Source organism: Perognathus longimembris, chromosome 24 (assembly GCF_023159225.1).
Source record: "Perognathus longimembris pacificus isolate PPM17 chromosome 24, ASM2315922v1, whole genome shotgun sequence".
Classification (NCBI taxonomy): Eukaryota; Metazoa; Chordata; class Mammalia; order Rodentia; family Heteromyidae; genus Perognathus; species Perognathus longimembris.
This window is the reverse complement of record NC_063184.1, coordinates 1877117-1897620: the sequence shown is the minus strand read 5'-3', so window position 1 is coordinate 1897620 and position 20504 is coordinate 1877117. Positions and strand designations below refer to the sequence as shown.

Below are 20504 nucleotides of genomic sequence, written 5' to 3'. Positions count from 1 at the left end.
TTTGAGAGCCAGAGAAGGTAATTGGTAAAATGGGAAGTTAACTTGTTGACTATTAATGTTTCAAAATAGTAATTTTGATTAAAAGTACATCGGGATGCAGATAGATACTAGAAAACTATCTGGAAGTAAATTGATTACAGTGATTTTGAGTAGGAAGACAACTTTCCTTTGTCCCTCCCCTTTTCTTCCTCACCTCCTCTTCTCTCCTACCCTCTCTGTCCCCCTGCCCTGTTCCACCTGCCTTTTTGTGTTTTTAATTGTTGTGCTATACAGCATGTAGCCCAGGCTGCCTCAGGCTCCTGAGTGCTAAAATTTAGAGGCATGTGCCACCACACTCAACTGGAATGGGGTGTTCTTATTTGTATTTTCTAGTTTGTTTTCAATTATTTCTATGGTCAAAAATTATGAAAAAGATACTGACTACTCCTTGCCACTTTTACTACTGTCATCCAGTGAAAAGTACCATTATGTCTTGCTTACACTCATTCAGTCGCCTCCTTATGGGTGGAAACTGGGTAATGTTACCAGGGAAATGCAACTCCTGCAGTGTTTTCCTTCTCTTCTTAGGAGCCTAGAGTCTGCCTCTCCACACAGTAACTAGAGATGCTTTAAAGACAGGTAAATCAAAATGATACTAACCCTGTTGAAAACGATAATTGTTTCTTGTGATATTAACAATCTGACCTTTGAATTCATGTTCTGTCTTTTCCTCATTGCTCATTCTGCTGTGGCCACAGTGGTTACTTTAATGAGGCTTACATAAGCTAAGTTTGTTCCTACCTGAGAAGCTCTAGACCCTCTACGGCTCCTTATTTCTCTTTCCCCAGATTTTGCATTCATTCTTTCACTCACATTTCTATTGTCACTTCATGATCATTCTTTCTAACCTAGCTCTCCTTCCCCATAACCATGTCTGTATCTCTCCTTTGCTTTGTTGCTTAATTAGAACTTCATTCTACCCTCAATTATCTTATATACTGAATTACAAAATTAACTATGGTATTTCACTTCCATTAGAATGTATACTTCCTGAGAGCAGAGACTGACTACGAGAACTCTTATGACTATCATAATACCTAAACACATTGTTATTTCTTAATAAATATTTGCCAATCCTGAGTGAAAATAAAATCTGTCTAGTGTCATATTGCTAAACAAACCCATGCTCAGTTGTTCTGGCTCTATAGTATGTGCCGTGCCATAATCTGTACTGAAGAACATGGGATAGATATGGCAGTAGATGGATTATCATACGAGGAGGGAACATAAATGACAACTTCCCAGATGGCCTCTAATAGCAGGGAAGAAAGCACCCTCTGCTGAGTAACGGGAAGAGGAGTTGACATCGTGAAGAACGTGACACATGCGCTGAAAGCTGAGGCACATATAAAGCTTCATTCTATTCTTACGTTGCTCTTGTGAACTTTTCTCTAGGTTGTTTGTCACTGTCTTTGGTGGAAGGTAAGGAACTGGTCCCCAGGTAGACAGAGCTCGTTTGCTTGTGTCAAACTGTTGTGTGAAGAACTCCTGGAGCTTCATTCCTATTTTGATTAGGTCAGGTGTTGTTGATCTTGATATCATTACTTGGAAAATATCCCATTTGAGATCTCCATGGACAAAAATCTCACTAGAACATAGAACAGAAGCTTTTATTACATCACTCACCACATATATGCTTAAAAAAGAAAAGGAAAACTTTCTTCCCCACCCAGCCTTTTCATTTGTATTTGCTATATAATGTACTCTTTCTTGTCTTTTTCTCACTGAATGTTAAATGATGGTAGTGGCTTAAAAATACCTTTTATCAGTCATGCTTGATTCCAATGTATTATACAAGTTTACTTTCCACTCATCCTGAAGCTTCAGGTCAGCGTTACTGAAGATGCCCATGAGGATGCTTGATCCCATGTAATCAACACGAGCTTCAGTAGAACCCATAGTAATCTGAATTTTGTGGCTGGGTTGCTGATTTGGATGTTCAGAAATATGAGCTAAAGTAGAAACGATAATCACTCTCCTTAGAAACGATAATCACTCTCCATAGAAATGCCTATAGGAAGGACTCATCACAATCAATTATCAAAATCATTGTGATGTCATTTTTGAGGATCTGCTATATATGAGTTGTAAAAATAAGTTCAACATACCAACCATCTCCAAAGCATTGACATCTATGGTCCCTCCAACTACTCCTCCTTTGGAATCTAGCTGTGATCTTCCCAGACCAACAGACATGCTGATCTCTCGATCGCGGTTACTTCCTACTGACAGCCGGCCCTGGCTTTTCAAACCACTAGTTGTCCAACTAAAAAAAAAAGGAAAAGCAGTTGTTAGATATATTATTTCCCATGCTGTGAATTTAAAAAGACCTACATTATTTCAATAAAAGGTCACATTTTTATATTCTGTCACTGAAACTCTTGTGCTCAAGTGGTCCTACCACCGTTTTCAGTACCACAAGTGCTGAGACAATATACATGCATGTGCCCAGCTCCATATTTCTTATTTTTTAAATGTCTGAATATTAACACTGGTGGTGAAGCTTTCTTCTGAAGTTGAAAATTACCCGTTTTCCTTATGATTTTTCTTTTTTTAGAACAGATTTTTATGCTGTTTTGTATGAAAGTAGTATCTTTGCAATTAAGCCATTTTCAGAATTAAAAACATTATCTTTTACCTATACTCTTGACTGTCTCAAATATTTTTATCCTTAGTATTAAAAATATTAAATATAATTTCTTTTTGCTGGAATAACTTACGTTGTATTTCCCATTACATTACTCATATTCATTTGAACATTTAGTTGCTTCAAGTTGATAGCAAACACGACCAGTGTTTCCCAGGGGGCTCCTTGTTGACTTGCTGCTTTGTTTGACTTGTTAACAGGAGTTGAAGTTTTTGAAATTGAATCTAAAGACCGAAAAACCAAATAAGCATTTATTTCCATAAATGCCAAGTGCATTACAAACCAAAAATCACCCTATTTCTCTAATCTGATAGGTAAAAATATAGAAGAATCTAATGTGTAAGAACCCAGTGTTTCATATAGTTGTCATACAGCTTCTAAAATAATAGTTACTATTACTTCTTGAGAAACTTGGAAAATTCTGTGAAGCCTCACTTTCTGTGAGGAAGTTTTGGTGTGCATGGGTGTGTAACAGTAACACAGGTAGTTCCTCACCTTAGGTCTCTCTAGTCACACAGTGTCAAGTGAACAAGCCAAAGCCCCATTCTGCAATTCAATGCTACTGGGGTGTCTGCACTCCAATGCACTCAGTATGCAAACTGAACCCTATTTGCACATTATACTTCATTAACTCTGCCTTGTGGCAAAAGCCATAGGTTCATTCTCACACATTTCAGAGACAGGGTGAAACCCTTCACCTAAGTGTTCAAAACATATACTGACTGAAGAAATGAGGATGACTGAATAAAAGGGCTAAATTTTAAGATACCAAGTTTATAACACAGTAGGTTTATTTCTAAAAATAACTAATGCACAAAGTACAATGACAATATCATAATTCTTTTCTTTCCATCTCTTTGCAAAGCTACTAGCCATCCTATAATTTCTTCTGCTGGCACTACTTTCAAGCATTTGGTATTTGTTTTGTTTCTGTCATTCCCCTTAATTTATCATAAAACTCTGGGCGTGCATGTCCCTACAACTGAGGCAGAGATTGTGGATGGGGACACTGGAGAGTTCCTAAAAACTCAGTGCTGTTACCTCTTCGAGGAACGGAAGAATCAGACACACTCCTTGATCTTACAGAAGCTGGGGACTTCAGGCTCTGGGCTGCTGTCCCTGGGGACATGGTGCTGTTTGTCACGTGCTCATTAAATACATTAGGTGACTGAGGCATGTGAGTGAAGGAGGCTGACTGACTTGGCTGCTCCCAGGTCCTGCAGTAAGCTTTCCTTGATGACTCAGGGGAAAGGTGCTGGCTAACCCCTTCAATGGAGTCAGGTGTCCCTGGACCAGATGCTAGTGCCATAGTAAGAGAAACAAGGCAAAATCATTGTATGATAAAACAGTTCACATAGACAACATTTCTAATCATACTGCATAGTGCCTCTAGTTCTCTACCTGGCAACTGTATGGCAGTTTACAGTTGTTTGCAGACATTCCAGTATTTTATTTATTTCTTACAGAAACTTCATGAGAAGGGCAAATTTATTCTGGGCTCATTGTAGAGGTGAAGGACCAGACCCAATCTTAGACCCAGTTCAGGGTGTAACCTAAGAGCCTGTGTTCTTGCTCAAGCTTCGCTGAATTGCTCAACCACCGTTGGTGCTCTCCCCCTTGAGCCATGCCTTCAGGCTCAGCCTTCTGATGGTTAACTGGAGATAAGAGTGTCCAGGACTTTTCTGCCCAGGCTGGCTTTCAACCATGATCCTCTAGGTCTCAGCCTCTTGAGTAATTAGAATTATAGGCGTGAGCCACTGGTGCCCAGCCTAGGATCTCTAATACTTTACCATTATCAGGATGACCTGTACTCTTCCTTCCACAACTCTACTGTGAGCACAACAATATATAAAACCATAATCTTTTATGAAATGAAGGCAAATATGGTAGCATTTGTCCACACTATTTTTTGTGTGCTTAAATCATGGTTAACTTGGATAGTTAAATTATATATCTGCACTTCCAGATTTTACAAAGATTACAGAGTAATCATCATAGAGTAAGATGTCAGCTAGACTATAATTTCCAAGAGGACATTTGTGTGTTTTTGTGATATATGCCCAGTGGTTGGCATACTAGGGAAACTGCAGACATTTTTGGAATGAGTGAATGAATTACACAGTATACTTATAAGCCAAAGTTTGTGTTCTCCATCATAGATCTGAAACTATTACAACAAAAATTAGAAGCAACCCAATCATAATTACGTAACAAGCTTACTTGGCAAATTTATAGTTTGGTCTCCAAGGAACAGACGTCTTGCGATACTTCTCCTGTACCAAGCTCTTGGAAATGCCAGAATTTCACTCAGTCGGCGCATATCATACTTAAAGGAGGCAGATCCTATATCACAAACAGCTGATACAAAAATTAAAATTTGTTAGAATTTAGAAAAGATTTTTAAAACTTAGGATTTTTATATGGTGGGTATAAGACAAATTATACAGCTGAATTACTGTTAAAATTCATGAAGTATAAAAATAAGTTACATTTTATGCTTAAATAATTATGTAGACTTCTGTAAATGACAGAGTCTGCACCTGAAGACTGTGAGCTTCATTTCTTTGTTCAAGGCGAGGGCTTGGGGTTCTAGTATCCCCCTTTTACGAAGCTGTCAGGGAGCTTCTAAACATCAGTGCTGTGGCATTCTAGCTCAACTTAGGGTTACTCTCAAGTAAGAACAAGGAACCATGGCCTTGAACTGGGATACAAACTTCCTCCAAGAGAACTGCCTATCTTTTGGATAGAAAGTACTCTGACACCAAGCACAGGCGGCTCACGCATGTCATCCTAGCTACTCCGGAGGCTGAGACCTGAGAGTGGAGGTTCACAGCCAAGCTCTGGCAGCAAAGTCTGTGAGATTCTTATCTCTAATTAACCAGAAAACCAAAATAGGTGCTGTGGCTTAAAGTGGTAGAGTGCTAGCACTGAGCGAAAGTGCTCAGGCCCTGAGTTCAAATCCCATGACCAACAACAACAAAAAAGAAAAAGCACCTGACAGCTCCTCCTCTGGCTTTCTTTGCTCCTGCCGTATGTATCCCTCTGTCTCCCTCATAGCTCTAGAAGATTTGGATGCCAATAACCCAAAGCAAAGAGCCTGCTGCAGCCTGAGCCCACCGCTCTACCCATCAGTCAATTGCTTCCCAGGCTGTTCCACCAACATGGCTTGCAGGTATTCTTTACTCCACTTTTATCTAAGTTCACAGCTCTAATTGTCCTTTAATTATCTAAGCTAATTTTTTAGGAACTTTGCCTCCTCTACTGCTCCTTAGCTAAGCTGAAACTTGTGCAGATTGCCTCTTTTCCCTTAAAAGTCATTCTCTTTCTCCTTATTGTTGCAGTTCAAATCTCACTCACTGTGGCTTGGTCTATTTAAACCATTCCCCCCGCATCCTTCTATTCTCACAGTCATGTTGCCACCAGCTCTTTCTAAAACACCAATCTGAAGCATCATCCCAATTCTTTAAAAACAAATAACCTCAGGGCTCCTCACTGCTTGAAAGATCAGACTTGAATTCCCTGCTTAGTTTGTCATCTTTTCCTCTAGACAGTTTTCTCTCCCTCTCGCCTCACCTACTATTATAAAACAGATTAAATGGTTAGTTATACCTATCCATCAACCATAGCAAACTAAAGTAAGTTCTAAAGGAACCACTTTTTGATACTTTGATCACACAGAGTACTGGGTTGCTACCATCAAGATATTTCAAGAAAAGATTTTTGGTATTTACTGTTGTTTTGTTGGGGCCCAAGTATAATTTCCTTGGTGAAGTCTCCCAAGATTTTCCATTAACGAAAAAATTTATTATTTATTCCTCTTTATATTCACCTCAGTTATACCATTTTATCTTCCTGCCCTGTCACTGTCTACAGAGAGGACTTTGCCTTATCCATGCCTGCTCCCCCAAGTAACCTAGCAGAGGGTCTGGCACCACAAAGTTTGGTATAAAACATACTTAACATGTTTGGTAAATGAATGTCAGGTTAGGTAAACATACCATTCTTGTTAAGATTAGTAATTATATTTTTCACTAAGTACTCCCAGTTCTTCAATATGTTCCATATACATTTAACATATATTTAAGTCATAGAGTAAACAAATGACTTGCCCATCGTTATACAACTTGTTATTAAAGCTTGCAGTATCCATCCACAAATCAGTGTCAAGTAAACATTAAATGTTATCTCTCTTTGGAGTTGTAGCACTCACAATTAGAAGAATTAAACAAAAAGTTAGAAGGTTTACTAATTCATGATAGAGAAGAAGTGAAGAAAAACACCTTTTAGTTATTGACCATGGTATATTTTGCCCCTTGGATCATATTTCTGGCATTAGATGCTCAAGTTGAGATTGTATTACAAGCTGGACTATCATTTTTCTCCTTGAAATCAGTTAATTAACAAAGCTTAATATTAAGTACTCCATATACTGCTAAAACAAAGGCCCTTAATTATTCTGAAAAATAAAGTCTTAGTTTAAAAAGCTATAAAATTGAATACCAGATATATTTATTAATGTAGTATCCATTTTGCTTGTAGACTTGCTTGCAGATTGACTTTCAAAAAATGAGGCACCTCCTGAACGTCTAATTCGAGAAAGACTCACTTTTACAAATTCAAGGTTTATGCTGAGTGAGTCTTTTCGACCAGTGACTGAAGTAGGTTCCTCATCCACATTCCCTAAAGCAAACAAAGAAGAAACCAGAACGCCTGATATTTCTATGTGTCCATTTGTATATATAGACACAGCTATTGATTTCAATGAAAACTGTCCAATATATTGTAATGAGCTATCAATCAAAAACCACTTAAGTTAGGAAAAAATTTAAATAGGAAACTCTAGTAAGTTCAAATCTATAAACATATTTGGTGGTTTTTACAACTGTTTGCCAACAACACAACCTAGAATCCACATGGAACGATTGGCTTCATTATTTGCCTAAATAAAAGCAAAGAACTATTCACTAGCAAGACCTTATGCACTTTTTGTGCTTCATCTGTACTTCAAAATGTCAGTGAAGGGGCTGGGAATATGGCCTAGTGGCAAGAGTGCTTGCCTCGTATACATGAAGCCCTGGGCTCAATTCCTCAGCACAACATATATAGAAAACGGCCAGAAGTGGAGCTGCGGCTCAAGTGGTAGAGTGCTAGCCTTGAGCAAAAAGAAGCCAGGGACAGTGCTCAGGCCCCGAGTCCAAGCCCCAGGACTGGCAAAAAAAAGAAAAAGTCAGTGAAATTTAATTTCACTGAATTCTCATTTAAAAGTAACAATCAGCTGACAGCTTTTAAAATTTAATGTTTTGTAGAACACAATTTCTTTCACAAGCAGGGACATTTAGACATGCAAATAACATACCAGAGCTCTACTATTTTAAATGATTATTGTGTATATCACTTAGAAATCATTCTGAATTTTTAAATTACTGTATATGAATTCCTTCATATTTTTACTTAATATACAGGAACAGTCTTCAAAAAGAAAAAAATGTAAAATGCTTCTGATCTAGGTTTATACCCATTACTAAAGGTAGAGTGATTATGACAAAGGACCAAGAGACACAATCATAAAGAATACCTAATCCTCCAGATCCAGGCGTGAGGGCAGAAACAGCAGTTTTTTGTTTCCCTGCTCCATACGGATGAAATACATACAGGGAGAAGTCGGACATGCATGCAGTGAAGCTCAAGCCAGAGGAGCTGCTGCTGGAGCTGGTCAGATCCGACTGACTGCTACTGTGCCGACTTCTGCCCAAGGGGCTTCCTAGTCCTGATGAACCTATATTGAATATGAGAAACCCAAAATGTTCATAAGCCATAAAAAAAGTAAAGAAGACAGCCACTAACAGGTTCTTAAAAGCCAAATGCATCTTCAAAATATAATGGAGAAACAAACATTAATAGACCAACATGTTTAGAACCTTAGTATCAAAACGAGAATCTAATTTATACTGCAAATCAAGGTAGGGTGCTTTATTTATCTTTAAAACAGCTGTTAATACATGTTTGGCCTAATAAATACAGGATTTCCTACTTTTCTCCTTTGCTTACTGGAGGCAAGTAGTCGAGATCTCCCCCAGGGTTGGGTTTAAGCACAGTCTAGGAGAACCAGCTGGAAAAGGCATATTGTAGTTTTTAAATACACATTTCAGTAGGTAATGGTGAACACAAAACATGTTATGCAAATGTAGACGTAAAAGATGTTTTTCTCCTACACAGAAAATGGTTCCTATTAACATTCATCAAGGATGGAGATAAACTAATTCCAAATATACTTTAAAAAACATGAGGCCCTCTGAATAAGGTGTTGTACAACATATATCTCCAGACCAGACTTTGTACAGAACTGCCTACTTCACCTCCAATCACACTGACAAAACTGTGTTTAAAAATGAGGGGGAAGGTAACATGTTGAATAAGAAATGTACTCACTGCCTTAATGAAACTGAAACCCCTCTGTACTTCACTTTGACAATAAAGGAAAAAAAAAGTGCTGGTGTTGGGAGCTGATAGCTCATGTCTGCCATGATGCTGTGAACTTAAGTTTGTGGTTCAAAGCCAGCCCAGGCAGGAAATTCCATGAGACACTTATCTTCAGGTAACTATCAAAAAGTTGGAAGTGGAAATGTGGCTCAAGTGGTAGAGTGCCAGACTTGAGCTTGAAAAACCCAAAGCCAGGGCACAAAGCCCTCAGTTCAAGCCCCTTTATTGGTACACAAAAGGTTATTCACACTGTCTGACTCCGAAATTGTCGTCTTACGAATTTATAAGCATCATATACAGAGTTATTTAATTTTTTTCTTTAAAGGCTGGGTGCTGTGCTTACACATATAAAGATCAGTGTCATGACAGATTGAGGCCAGTCCAGACAGGAGTTCATGACCGTTCTCACCCCTAGCTGGGCACCTGTCATGCCCAGCCACATAGGAGGTTGAGATTGGAAGGGGTCATCATGCCAGCCCTGCCTAGGAAGAAAAAAGTCCTAAGGGAATCCCAAATGCATCATCAAAATGATAGGATATAGTACGGCTACTCAAGATATTTTAGAGAAATTACTTCATAATGTGGGAAATTATGAAATTTTATATTTTAAGAAGCTACATAATGGAAAGGACTGCATTTTCAGTGCCAGAGATTAAGACCTGTTATCTATGATAAAGGGATATTCTTTCTTAGTCTTATTACATTGTAATATTTACCATTTTTAAATAATAATAACAATTACTGTGATGGTACCCTCTATCAATCTGTTGACTATCATACACCTACAGCAATATTTTGGCACAAAGTACAAGAGTATAGCTGGCCACATTAGCATAAACTTCATTTCTAAGAAATTAACCTTTTAGTTTTCCTATTTTTTGTTACAATTTTCAAAGACTTATACTGCAAAACAAATGTTTGTAACTGATGATTCTTAAATGTAAACTCTAGCAACCTCTTCTAAATTATTTGAGTGTATAGATTATTAAGCACCATTTCTGCTAACAGTGCTTTTAGTGTACACATGCAAACTCAACCCAAAATTTTATCCTTTGTTGAGCTGAAGCTATGAACTAATAAACGAGTTCAAGTTCGGATAACACAGAATCAGGATGTACTCCAGGCTGTGGGCTTGGTGTCTTGCTATCATCAATTCCAGGTCTCACAGTGCAGCCATGTCTGTACCTGGCATTCCGGCTTTGCTTGTTGCACTCTTTGCTCCGCTCTGGGCAGCACTGCCTCCGGGAGACATAGTCTCTGCGGGACATGTAGTCCCCAGCGTCTCCAGCTCTCCTCGGTTTGAAGAGAACACCAAATCCAAGGATGGCAGTTTTAGCATGCATTCCACTCTTGACACTGGTAAACAGCTAAATTTGATCTGTGATGGCTAAAAAGAAGAGGAATGAAAAAATAAGCTTTCTAGGAGCTGTATGATTTCAAAGTTTCCTATGGGATTCCAAAAGTTTGTCTTCAGCCCACATGTGTCAAATCCATCATGTCTGCTCATAAGAGACTCAGAGAACTGTCTACTGCCATGGCTTTTGCTAACAGAAGCATATGATACACAAACCAAGTGTATTTACAAAATGGTACTATTTTTAAAAAGCTAAATATTTGGACATGTGGGTATTTCTGAAACTTACAAACATACTTATTCTAACATTATATTTATTCACAACCAAATCATTGTTTTTTAAGTCCTGGAGTTTGAACTCGGGATAACACACTAAATAGACAAGTGCTCTACCACCTAAGCAATACTTCCAACTTTCTTTAGTTTACATTTTGAGACAGGCACCATGCCTGAATTGTTGGTTAAGAGGAGAGCATCACAAACTTTGCTCAGGCTGGCCTCAAACTGTGATTCTCCCAATCTCCTCAGAAGCTGTAATTACAGCTATGAGCCACTGTGCCAGCTTTTAAGTGATCTCATATTAAAATTTTGAAACACTTATTAAGTTTTATAAACACTTCAGTTGTCACATATTATGTCTTTCATCAGACTTTCAAAAGTTACTGCAAAACTTCAGAGTATCAGACTAAAGATCTTTTGGTCAAATTGCTATTACAAAAACTATGTCCAACTATGTTGTATATGTCCAACTATGTTGAAATCAACTATACAACTTGTAGGTGAGGACAAGAGGGAAAAACTGGGAGAGAACAATGGAAGGGCTGACATTATCCAAAAAGAAATGTACTCTTTATCTGACTTACTGACATACGTAACTGTAACCCCTTATACATCACCTTTACAATAACAATAAATAAAAAAAGAGAAAAAAAGAACCATGCCCATCTGTATTTTGTAACATTCTTGAGAATAGAAATGAAATCTTAACTGAGGATAAACTAAACTTTGAAGTCTGGACTTTTCAAATACTCCAATAAACAAATTCAATCACATACTAATATATAATCTGAAAGGCCTACTGGTAAGACAGCATTTTAGAATAAAATATTAAGTAAAAATTACTAACCACTGACATAAAATCAATTAAACGTACTATTGTGACTTATCTTAACTATACTTTCTACTTGCCCACAAAGGATTATAATAATAAGAATTAGAGCTGCATAAAATACTTTAAAAATTCTTAATTTTAACATACCAGTTTTGGCCATAAAAGTATAAGATCTAGATTTTTTTAAAGCCCAAATCTGTGCAACTTCTTTGAAGAGAAATATGTATCTAAAATTTTATTGATATTTTCCATAGTTCAGGCTCTAAGCTACTGTGGACAGACTAATCAACCATGAAACAAGAAAATAAAAGAGAAATAATGCTAACATAGTTCAACAAATTTAACAAAAAGTTTTCTTTAAAGAAGAATTAAGTGTATCACCTGAACTCGTACATAAACCACAACATCTACAGGGAAAGAAGAATAAGCAGACGTAGAAGACGACACTAATGATGTTGTTGACTCTTCCAGGGGATCTGGTATTTCAAAATGCCCCATATCTTCATCCTGGGAGCTGACACCTGTTAAAATACGTACTTGTATTGAGATCATAGGTATGAACACACAGCATGCTTCAAACATCTTGGCTATTTTCCCAAGGTCAAACAATGATTACCATGTAATCTCACCAGGATTTAATCTTTTCTTTTGTAAATGGGGATTAGATGATTGCTCAATTCTTTTCCAGTTATACTGAATATATAAGCAATGCAGTCACAAGTCATGTGACATGGAAGTACACAAGGAGGATGCTTACCTGTGTAATTCCTCTCAATGGGTGTAATTGGGATAGTTTCCAGAGCCTTTTCCAGAAAGTCTAATAGGCAAGGACTGATAACCATTTCTTCTGGCAGTGATTGAAGTGCCACCCAGGCATACAGCTTGGCTGTTTTCACTCCTCCACTTCCTTTTCCTTTGGCTAGAACATTAATAAATGTCAGGTCCATTTAATAGGATTTAAGTTTTTAAAAGTACCACTAAAACACTAAATTTTATGAGAAGCTAGAATTATATGACCAGCTTCATCAGGTGAAGTATCTAAGAACAATAAAAATAAGTTGACTGCCAGATGCCAGTAGCGCATGACTAATTCTAGCTACTCAGGAAGCTGAGATCTGAGGATAGCAATTCAGAACCAGCCTGGGTAAGAAAGTCTATGAGAGTCTTATCTCAATTAACTACTAAACAAGAAAATCTAGAAGTGAAGCTCTGTCGTAAGCGGTAGAGTCTTGAGCACAAAGTTCAGACAGTGCCCAGATCCCCAGACCAGCACACACACACAAAGACTGATAGAAATGATATAGCAGAGTTAGAGAACAAAGGTCATTAGTGATGTGTAACAGTTGTTTTACTTACTTGCCCTATCTAGGACAATTTTAGTTCAGTTTTCAACTTTATACTTGCTTAAGTCTCTCATCAGCATTAGTCCTATTGTCATTTTAAGAAGGGAGAGGGGCTGGGGATATAGCCTAGTGGCAAGAGTGCCTGCCTCGGATACACGAGGCCCTAGGTTCGATTCCCCAGCACCACATATACAGAAAACGGCCAGAAGCGGCGCTGTGGCTCAAGTGGCAGAGTGCTAGCCTTGAGCGGGAAGAAGCCAGGGACAGTGCTCAGGCCCTGAGTCCAAGGCCCAGGACTGGCCAAAAAAAAAAAAAAAAAAAAAAGAAGGGAGAGAACCTTGGCTAATAATGTTGAGTGCACTGTTTTTAGCTGGTCCTGTACTTAGCCTGTAGATACAGTGCTTCTCGATACAGGATTCCACGACATGTTCTAACTAAATACCTGTACTCAGTCAAAATGAACAGAAACAGCTAACATAGTATTAGCTAACTTGGGCTTAGGTTTCCAACTTGGAACGTTTCTTAGTTGTGTAAATGTAAAAAAAAAACCATGTTTGCATTCAATGATCCTTACTATTCCTCAATTACAAAATGGGATATGGATATCTACCATGTACTCATTGAAAAGTGATGTATAAAATGTTAAGTTATAACACCATGAGTCTTCACTGTGTGTGTGTGTTCATTCTGTCTCCCAAGTGCAACTTCTCAAATAATTCTCACCCAGCCTTCTCTTACTCTTTTTGCTTTGGAAATTCTGCCACACTATATGTGAGGTAAACTGGGATGTGGTAGCCAGATTCCCAAGAAGGCTTCCAAGGAGCCTTGCTCCTGGCCTACTCCCAGTTCCTTCCTCCTATTGAGCCATATGATCAGAAGGATTTTGTCAAAGTGATGGCATGTGACTTTGTTAGGCTGAGCCATTCACAGGTAACATGGTTTGGCTATGTTCTCTTCGGGATACCTCCTTTCAAAAGATGTCAGCTGCAATGTCATGAAACAACATTCAAGTGGTCCTGTGAATTATTCACATGGTACAGAAACAAAGCACAGTGCACTGGTCATGTGGATGGATACAGGGAAGGCTTCTCCAGATTGCTAATCAAGTATTTAAGTGACTGCAGCTTTACAGAAGACCTTGAGTTAGATAAACCAAGCCAAACTGCCCTTGCATTTCTGATCAACAGAGACTGATGTTATAAGCCACAAAAAGGTTTGGGTAACATGTTATCATAATAGGTACAAATGCAGCTAGCCCTAATCAATATACTTGGTCTTATATGTATAAATTTGGTATTTCTATCTGATAATAGCTGCCAAATTTGAAATACATAAAATCACCCTTTTCTAAACATACACTGACCTAAACATCTAGTTAAGAAAACTGTTAATAACTGATATTCCAAAGTAATACACTGATATACAGCCATACATGAATTTTGAATGGTCACAATATATTAGCAAGTCAATGTACTTAAACAATAGAGCAAGTAAAATGATGAAAAGCTATGAAACAATGGCAAGCAATAGAAATATAGTCTCCTTAAATACCTGAGGGAATAGGTGGGGGTTGGGGAGGAAGTAAGGTGTGAGTCTTGCTCTGGACAGTGCAAGGTAAAGGAGGAGAAGGAGGAGACGTGCCACAGTCTTTCATACCATACAGCTTGGACTCTTTGGAGAGTGTTCTTGGCAAGGACGATCCTCGGGAGGCATTAGGTGATTCAGTCTTTAGTGTCTTGGAATTGTAATGCAACTGTGATAAAAACAAACTTTTTGAAATTAAAAATTTGCAGATGAAATTCAGCAAATGTGGTAGAACCCTAGCTCAAGAGAAAATCAGCTTTATGATCCTGGCAAGACACTGCTTTTTTCATTTTTAAGACTGAAAATGTCTTTCTAGCTTACTAAAGAGTCTATAACTTAGAACTTTAGTCTCTTAAAAAAAGTCATTTCGGGGGCTGGGGATATGGCCTAGTGGCAAGAGTGCTTGCCTTGTACACATGAGGCCCTGGGTTCGATTCCCCAGTACCACATATACAGAAAATGGCCAGAGGTGGCGCTGTGGCTCAAGTGGCAGAGTGCTAGCCTTGAGCAAGAAGAAGCCAGGGACAGTGCTCAGGCCCTGAGTCCAAGCCCCAGGACTGGCCAAAAACAAAAACAGTCATTTCGGGCTGGAAATGTGGCTTAGCAGTAGAGTGCTTGCCTAGCATGCACAAAGTCCTGGGTTCGATTCCTCAGCACCACATAAACCGGAAAGGCTGGAAGTGGCGCTGTGGCTCAAGAGGTAGAGTGCTAGCCTTGAGTAAAAAGAAGCCAGGGACAGTGCTCAGGCTTTGAGTCCAAGCCCCAGGATTGGCAAAAAACAAACAAACAAAAAATTTAATGAAATTGCCCTAGGTAAAGTTGTATGTTCTTTAAAGCATGCTACGCATATTGGTATAACTTCTTTTTCCTAGACTTTCATGGAAAAAAAAAAACTGTATAAAAGAAATGGCAATGTGCAGTTAATATATTCTTATATCCAGGATATGTCTAGATAAGCCAGAAAGTCTCATTTTAATGTAACGAGCAAAAGAAGACCATAAATGACAGAAAAAAAAACACCACTTGGAAAAATCTGTTATCCTAGACAATGAGGTCTTTACCTTTACATCGACTCCAGGAATGTAGAAGACTGTTGTTTCCGAGTCACTAGGCTTTGTCTGCAGTGATGATGGCACTTTCTTGCCAGTCATTAAATGGGTGGTAGAAGCATAATTCGTTTGAAATTTCTTCTTTTTGGAAGGAGAATCTTGATCTAAGCTTCTGGAACTTCTATCATAACTCCTATAAGAGAAAAAGAAAAAGACAGCTCCGCAGTTTTTATTTAGACTGCTTAATGAATGGTGTTAACACTGTGTATTCCTAAATGATACAGGGTAGCTATGTTTATTTGTTTCTTTTTTTGCAACAGTGGCTCATTATGTACCCCAGGCTGGGTCTGAATTCAGGATCCTCTCTGTTTCCACTTCTTGAGTGGCTTACAGATGTGCACATCTGGCTATGTTATTTTTTTCTAAGGTAATGGCTGTTTTACTCCACAGAATTGTTTTTGTTGGTCCTCAGGCTTGAACTGGGGGCCTGGGTGCTGTCTTTGAGCTCTTTTGCTCAAGGCTAGTGCTCTACTACTTTGAGCCATAATGCCACTTACTACTGCACAGATTTATGATGGATCAAATGAAATTGCTCTTTTTATAGGTAGAAGGCTAGCTCTCTCTGTTAGCAGTTTATTGTGGATTATTATGGTTCAATTAAAATGACTTAACTTCTTATCATTGTAAGACATGATACCTATTGTGTTTTCTTTCTCATTTTATAAAAGCTTCATTAGACAAACTTGACCATTGAAACTCTTTACTTATGAAAAATTTCAAAACAACTGTCAACATTCTGCCATTCTTGTTACTTTAAGTACTATTTTATTTTTGTATTTCATCAGGAAAAGAAGGAAAGTTTAAAGAAAAAATTCTGATGTAAATTGTTTATATCACTGTTTCATTAATAATGGGAAGAAATGGTAAAACCACAAATCATATCTCAGTCTAACCAAGCCTATTTGTACAACTGTTTCTTTTTTTCTTTTTTTTTTTTTTTGCCAGTCCTGGGCCTTGGACTCAGGGCCTGAACACTGTCCCTGGCTTCCTTTTTGCTCAAGGCTAGCACTCTGCCACTTGAGCCACAGCGCCGCTTCTGGCCGTTTTCTGTATATGTGGTGCTGGGGAATCGAACCTAGGGCCTCGTGTATCCGAGGCAGGCACTCTTGCCGCTAGGCTATATCCCCAGCCCCAACAACTGTTTCTTGATCTTTCTTTTTTCCTTTTGAACTCATCAAACTCTCCAAACCCAAGATACCACAACTGTCTTTAAAACAGAATTCCAAACACATAACTACTTTAATTAACAATGACTCTAAATTTGACATCCATTTCTAGTTCCCAGAAAATACTATGCACTTGTTTTCTAAAAACCCTACATACAAAAAATCATTACAGTTATGCTTATCTACTTTTTAAATGTACATACATTTTGAGAATGGGAACAAACATCTGTGATAAAAAAAATTCAGTGATAAGGGATTAGTATTTCTACCAGATGGGGTCATATGTGTATTCTTTTTTTTTTTTTTTTTTGGCCAGTCCTGGGCCTTGGACTCAGGGCCTGAGCACTGTCCCTGGCTTCTTCCCGCTCAAGGCTAGCACTCTGCCACTTGAGCCACAGCGCCGCTTCTGGCCGTTTTCTGTATATGTGGTGCTGGGGAATCGAACCTAGGGCCTCGTGTATCTGAGGCAGGCACTCTTGCCACTAGGCTATATCCCCAGCCCCATATGTGTATTCTTTACTATCCAATTTCTTACCTTCTCAAACTTATATCATCATGTTCTTGTAGAAGGGTGGTTGGGTGGAGTACGCATTTCCCACTATCAATTTCAACCCGTATATCAAGTTCAAAGTCTATATTCCTCTCAGTAGCAGTGCCACTGAGACTTCGGTTGACTGGTGTTGTTGGCCAGCGTTCTGTGAATAGTTGATGCACAGCAGCAAAGCCTGTTGCTTTCTTACGAGAGGTATGTCTAGAGAAAGAACACGTGGTAAGTACTTATAGTAACATGGAAAGTCTTTCTAATAAACCATTTCCAATATGTGAGAAAGAGCTCATAAACCTGCACAGATGGCTCAACTAGATAGAAAACATTAATTGCAGTTTTTCCTAAGTTTAATGGGTTGCAGTTTACTGAGCTAAGGGAGGCACAGTTACTATTGTCAATGAACTGTTATGCAGTATATGATATGTAATGGAAAATTTATTTTTACAAATTATAAAACTTGGTTAAAAGACAGAATAGGAAAAGAAAGAAAAATAATGTCAACAGTCCTCAACAGCAGTAGGATATCTACATGCATAATCATGAATTGGACACTTGCATTACAAAATAAAAAATTAAAAAACTCATATAAATGCTCAAGTAAATTTTTAAATGATCAAAATGTATGCCTGAAAAGGATGGCTACCTTAATGTAAGTTATATCTGGATAAACATGACATGAAATGTTTGTAAAGAGAGGAATGAATATAAAATAAAAGAGACAGATAAGCAAGCTGTCCAGGGGAACAGCTGTGAGTTGTAAGATTACTATTAAAAGAAACTTATATAACTATGAAATAGTTAAAAATCTGTTTAAGAAATACCAAAATACCCCAGTGCTGGTGGCTCATACCTATAATCCTCACTGCTCAGGAGGCTGAGATCTGAGGATTGTGTTTCAAGCAGACCTGGCAGAAAAGCCTGTGAAACTCCCATCCCCAAAATAGCCAGTAAAAAGCAGTGCTAAAGGCATGGCTCAAGCATCTGAGTGCTAGTTGAGCAAATAAGCTAAGTTCCAGGGCCTGAGTTCAAATCCTTGCCCTCTCTCCCCACCCCCTAAAAGAGAAGAACCCAAAATACATAGAAAAACTGTTAAGAGCATAAAGTTCATGAAAAAAAAAAAGTTAGAATGTCCATGTAAAAACAGACACTAAGCCAGACATAGGTGAGTGCTTACAATCCCAGCACATGGGCAGTATAGGCAGCAGAATTTAGAGTTCAAAGCTAGCCTCAGCTACCAGTGAGACCCTGGCATGAGAAAACAATCCCAGACATTAAAAAAAAAGTGTATCTACTTATTATACGTATATATATATATATTTTTTTTTTACATATATATAAAACAAGTTGCATTTATAGAATTGAAAAATATTTCTAAATTTTAATGCTAGACAGTACTAAAATCGTTTTACTTAGAAGAAACAATTTAAGTATGAGAACAGCATGGTTGTTTTAGAGACTTAGAAAAATGAAAAAAGGCTTTGTTACAACTTTTCTTAGATTATTTGAATATGTATTCTAGAAAAATGAGGAAATAAAACAAAAATATGCCCATATCAAAAGAGATTCAGGAATTAGGAACTTGAGATTAATTTAGAAAAGAATCCCTAAAGCTCAGACTAGAGAAGACTGAAGATGGCATGAGTTCCTTTTATACTAACTTAAATTTAGTCAATTTCTCACTATTGTCATTACCAGAAACCCTTCTTATTATTGTCATGACCTCATTTGAGGTGTGCTGCTAAGTAGATCCTTCCAGCTTTTCTTGAGGGTATATTCTGAGCTTTTTTTGCCAATCCTAAGGGGCTTGGACTCAGGGCCTGGGCACTGATCCTGGCTTCCTTTTTTTTTGCTCAAGGCTAGCACTCCACCTCTTGAGCCACAGCGCCACTTCTGGCTTTTTATTTTTATGTGGTGCTGAGGAATTGAACCCAGGGCTTTGTGCATGCTAGGCAAGCACCCTACATCTGAGCCACATTCCCAGCCCTTCCGATAAAAGTTTTTATGTAACATTAGCTCACCTTACTTCTTTCTCTCAAGAATTTGTTAAAATTTTCATTTATTGTCTCCTTTAATATTTTTCTTAACTACATGTTACAACTAAGTATTCCCTTGTAATTTGTTATTTTTTAAGCTGAGGAAAAATGTAACTTTCTCCTTTATTTGACTCGTAACCACATCTTGATTTCCATTTTCTTGCCAGGAAATATATTGGAGAAATAATTAAAGTTATTTAAATAAACATGTTTACATTAGAAAAGGAAAATAACATGCTTTAAGAAGCTAAATAACATTATAAAAGTAGGGCTATGACTCTGAGTCTCACTCAAACTAGTTATATGTATCAAGAGATTAATGTAGATACAATGCTTTAGGCTCCATTCTGGCCTCTGAAATACCACCCAAAGATCTTGAGAGAAAATTTAAATAAAACAAACAAACAAACAAATAAATAAATGCATGCTACTCACGAGGGCTTCCTGTAAATATAAAACTTTTCCCTTTCACGGTCTTCATCCTTTTCATCCTTGTCAGAGTCCTCACTGGTAGAAGACAGACTGTCATCCCGTCGACCCTCCTCAGGTTGGAAATGAATGCTTGGGGAAAAGCTGCCCGGAGTTTTGGGAGAACTGAACACAGAACATGACCCTTCACTGTTGGATGAGTAATGAGATGGACCTTCGAGAGTGACAGATAAAAGGTCCAGTTCTGTCTCCTCTGGAAACTGGTTGTAAAATGAGAAAACAGCTCAATCAGATTCACATTTCAAGGCCCCAAGTCACTAAAATATATGTAAGTCTTAACAGAAAATTTTGTCGGAGTTGAATTTCCTCATTTTGAATTGAAAGGTCAGGTCATACTAGAGAAAACATGAAATGGCACACCCCGGAAGGAAACAGGTCAAACCACACAGTCATACCACTGACATTTAGAAAATCACAGTGAATTTTTACTTTATAGGAACATTATCATCATGTTAATTAAGGGAACCACTTAGTAGATAACAAATATTTGGAACAAGTAGTACAGTATGAACCAGAAGGGGAGAGCAGGTAGTGGCAGTTAGCATGCAGTGTTTGTAAACTGTCAAGTACTACAACAAGCAATAGCTAAACTAAGAATGTGT

At 38.0% G+C, this 20504-nt stretch overlaps 1 protein-coding gene across 8 annotated transcripts in view; it reads right to left on the bottom strand.

The window, feature by feature from the left end:
- Positions 1–20504, bottom strand: part of Kiaa1109 (KIAA1109 ortholog) — a 166270-nt gene that overhangs the window by 10532 nt on the left and 135234 nt on the right. For 6 of the 8 annotated variants that reach the window (XM_048333714.1, XM_048333718.1, XM_048333719.1 and 3 more), the window contains 15 exons: positions 19849–20102; positions 17369–17584; positions 15620–15800; positions 14631–14727; positions 12389–12550; positions 12013–12152; positions 10352–10553; positions 8262–8465; positions 7187–7366; positions 4907–5044; positions 3728–3985; positions 2760–2910; positions 2148–2305; positions 1799–1991; positions 1410–1627 (listed from right to left, as the gene is read on the bottom strand). In XM_048333714.1, coding sequence (XP_048189671.1) covers positions 1410–1627; positions 1799–1991; positions 2148–2305; positions 2760–2910; positions 3728–3985; positions 4907–5044; positions 7187–7366; positions 8262–8465; positions 10352–10553; positions 12013–12152; positions 12389–12550; positions 14631–14727; positions 15620–15800; positions 17369–17584; positions 19849–20102 — 2752 coding nt within the window. The remainder of the gene's footprint in view (positions 1–1409; positions 1628–1798; positions 1992–2147; positions 2306–2759; positions 2911–3727; positions 3986–4906; positions 5045–7186; positions 7367–8261; positions 8466–10351; positions 10554–12012; positions 12153–12388; positions 12551–14630; positions 14728–15619; positions 15801–17368; positions 17585–19848; positions 20103–20504) is intronic. The other 2 variants (XM_048333715.1, XM_048333721.1) reach the window with 1 other exon arrangement.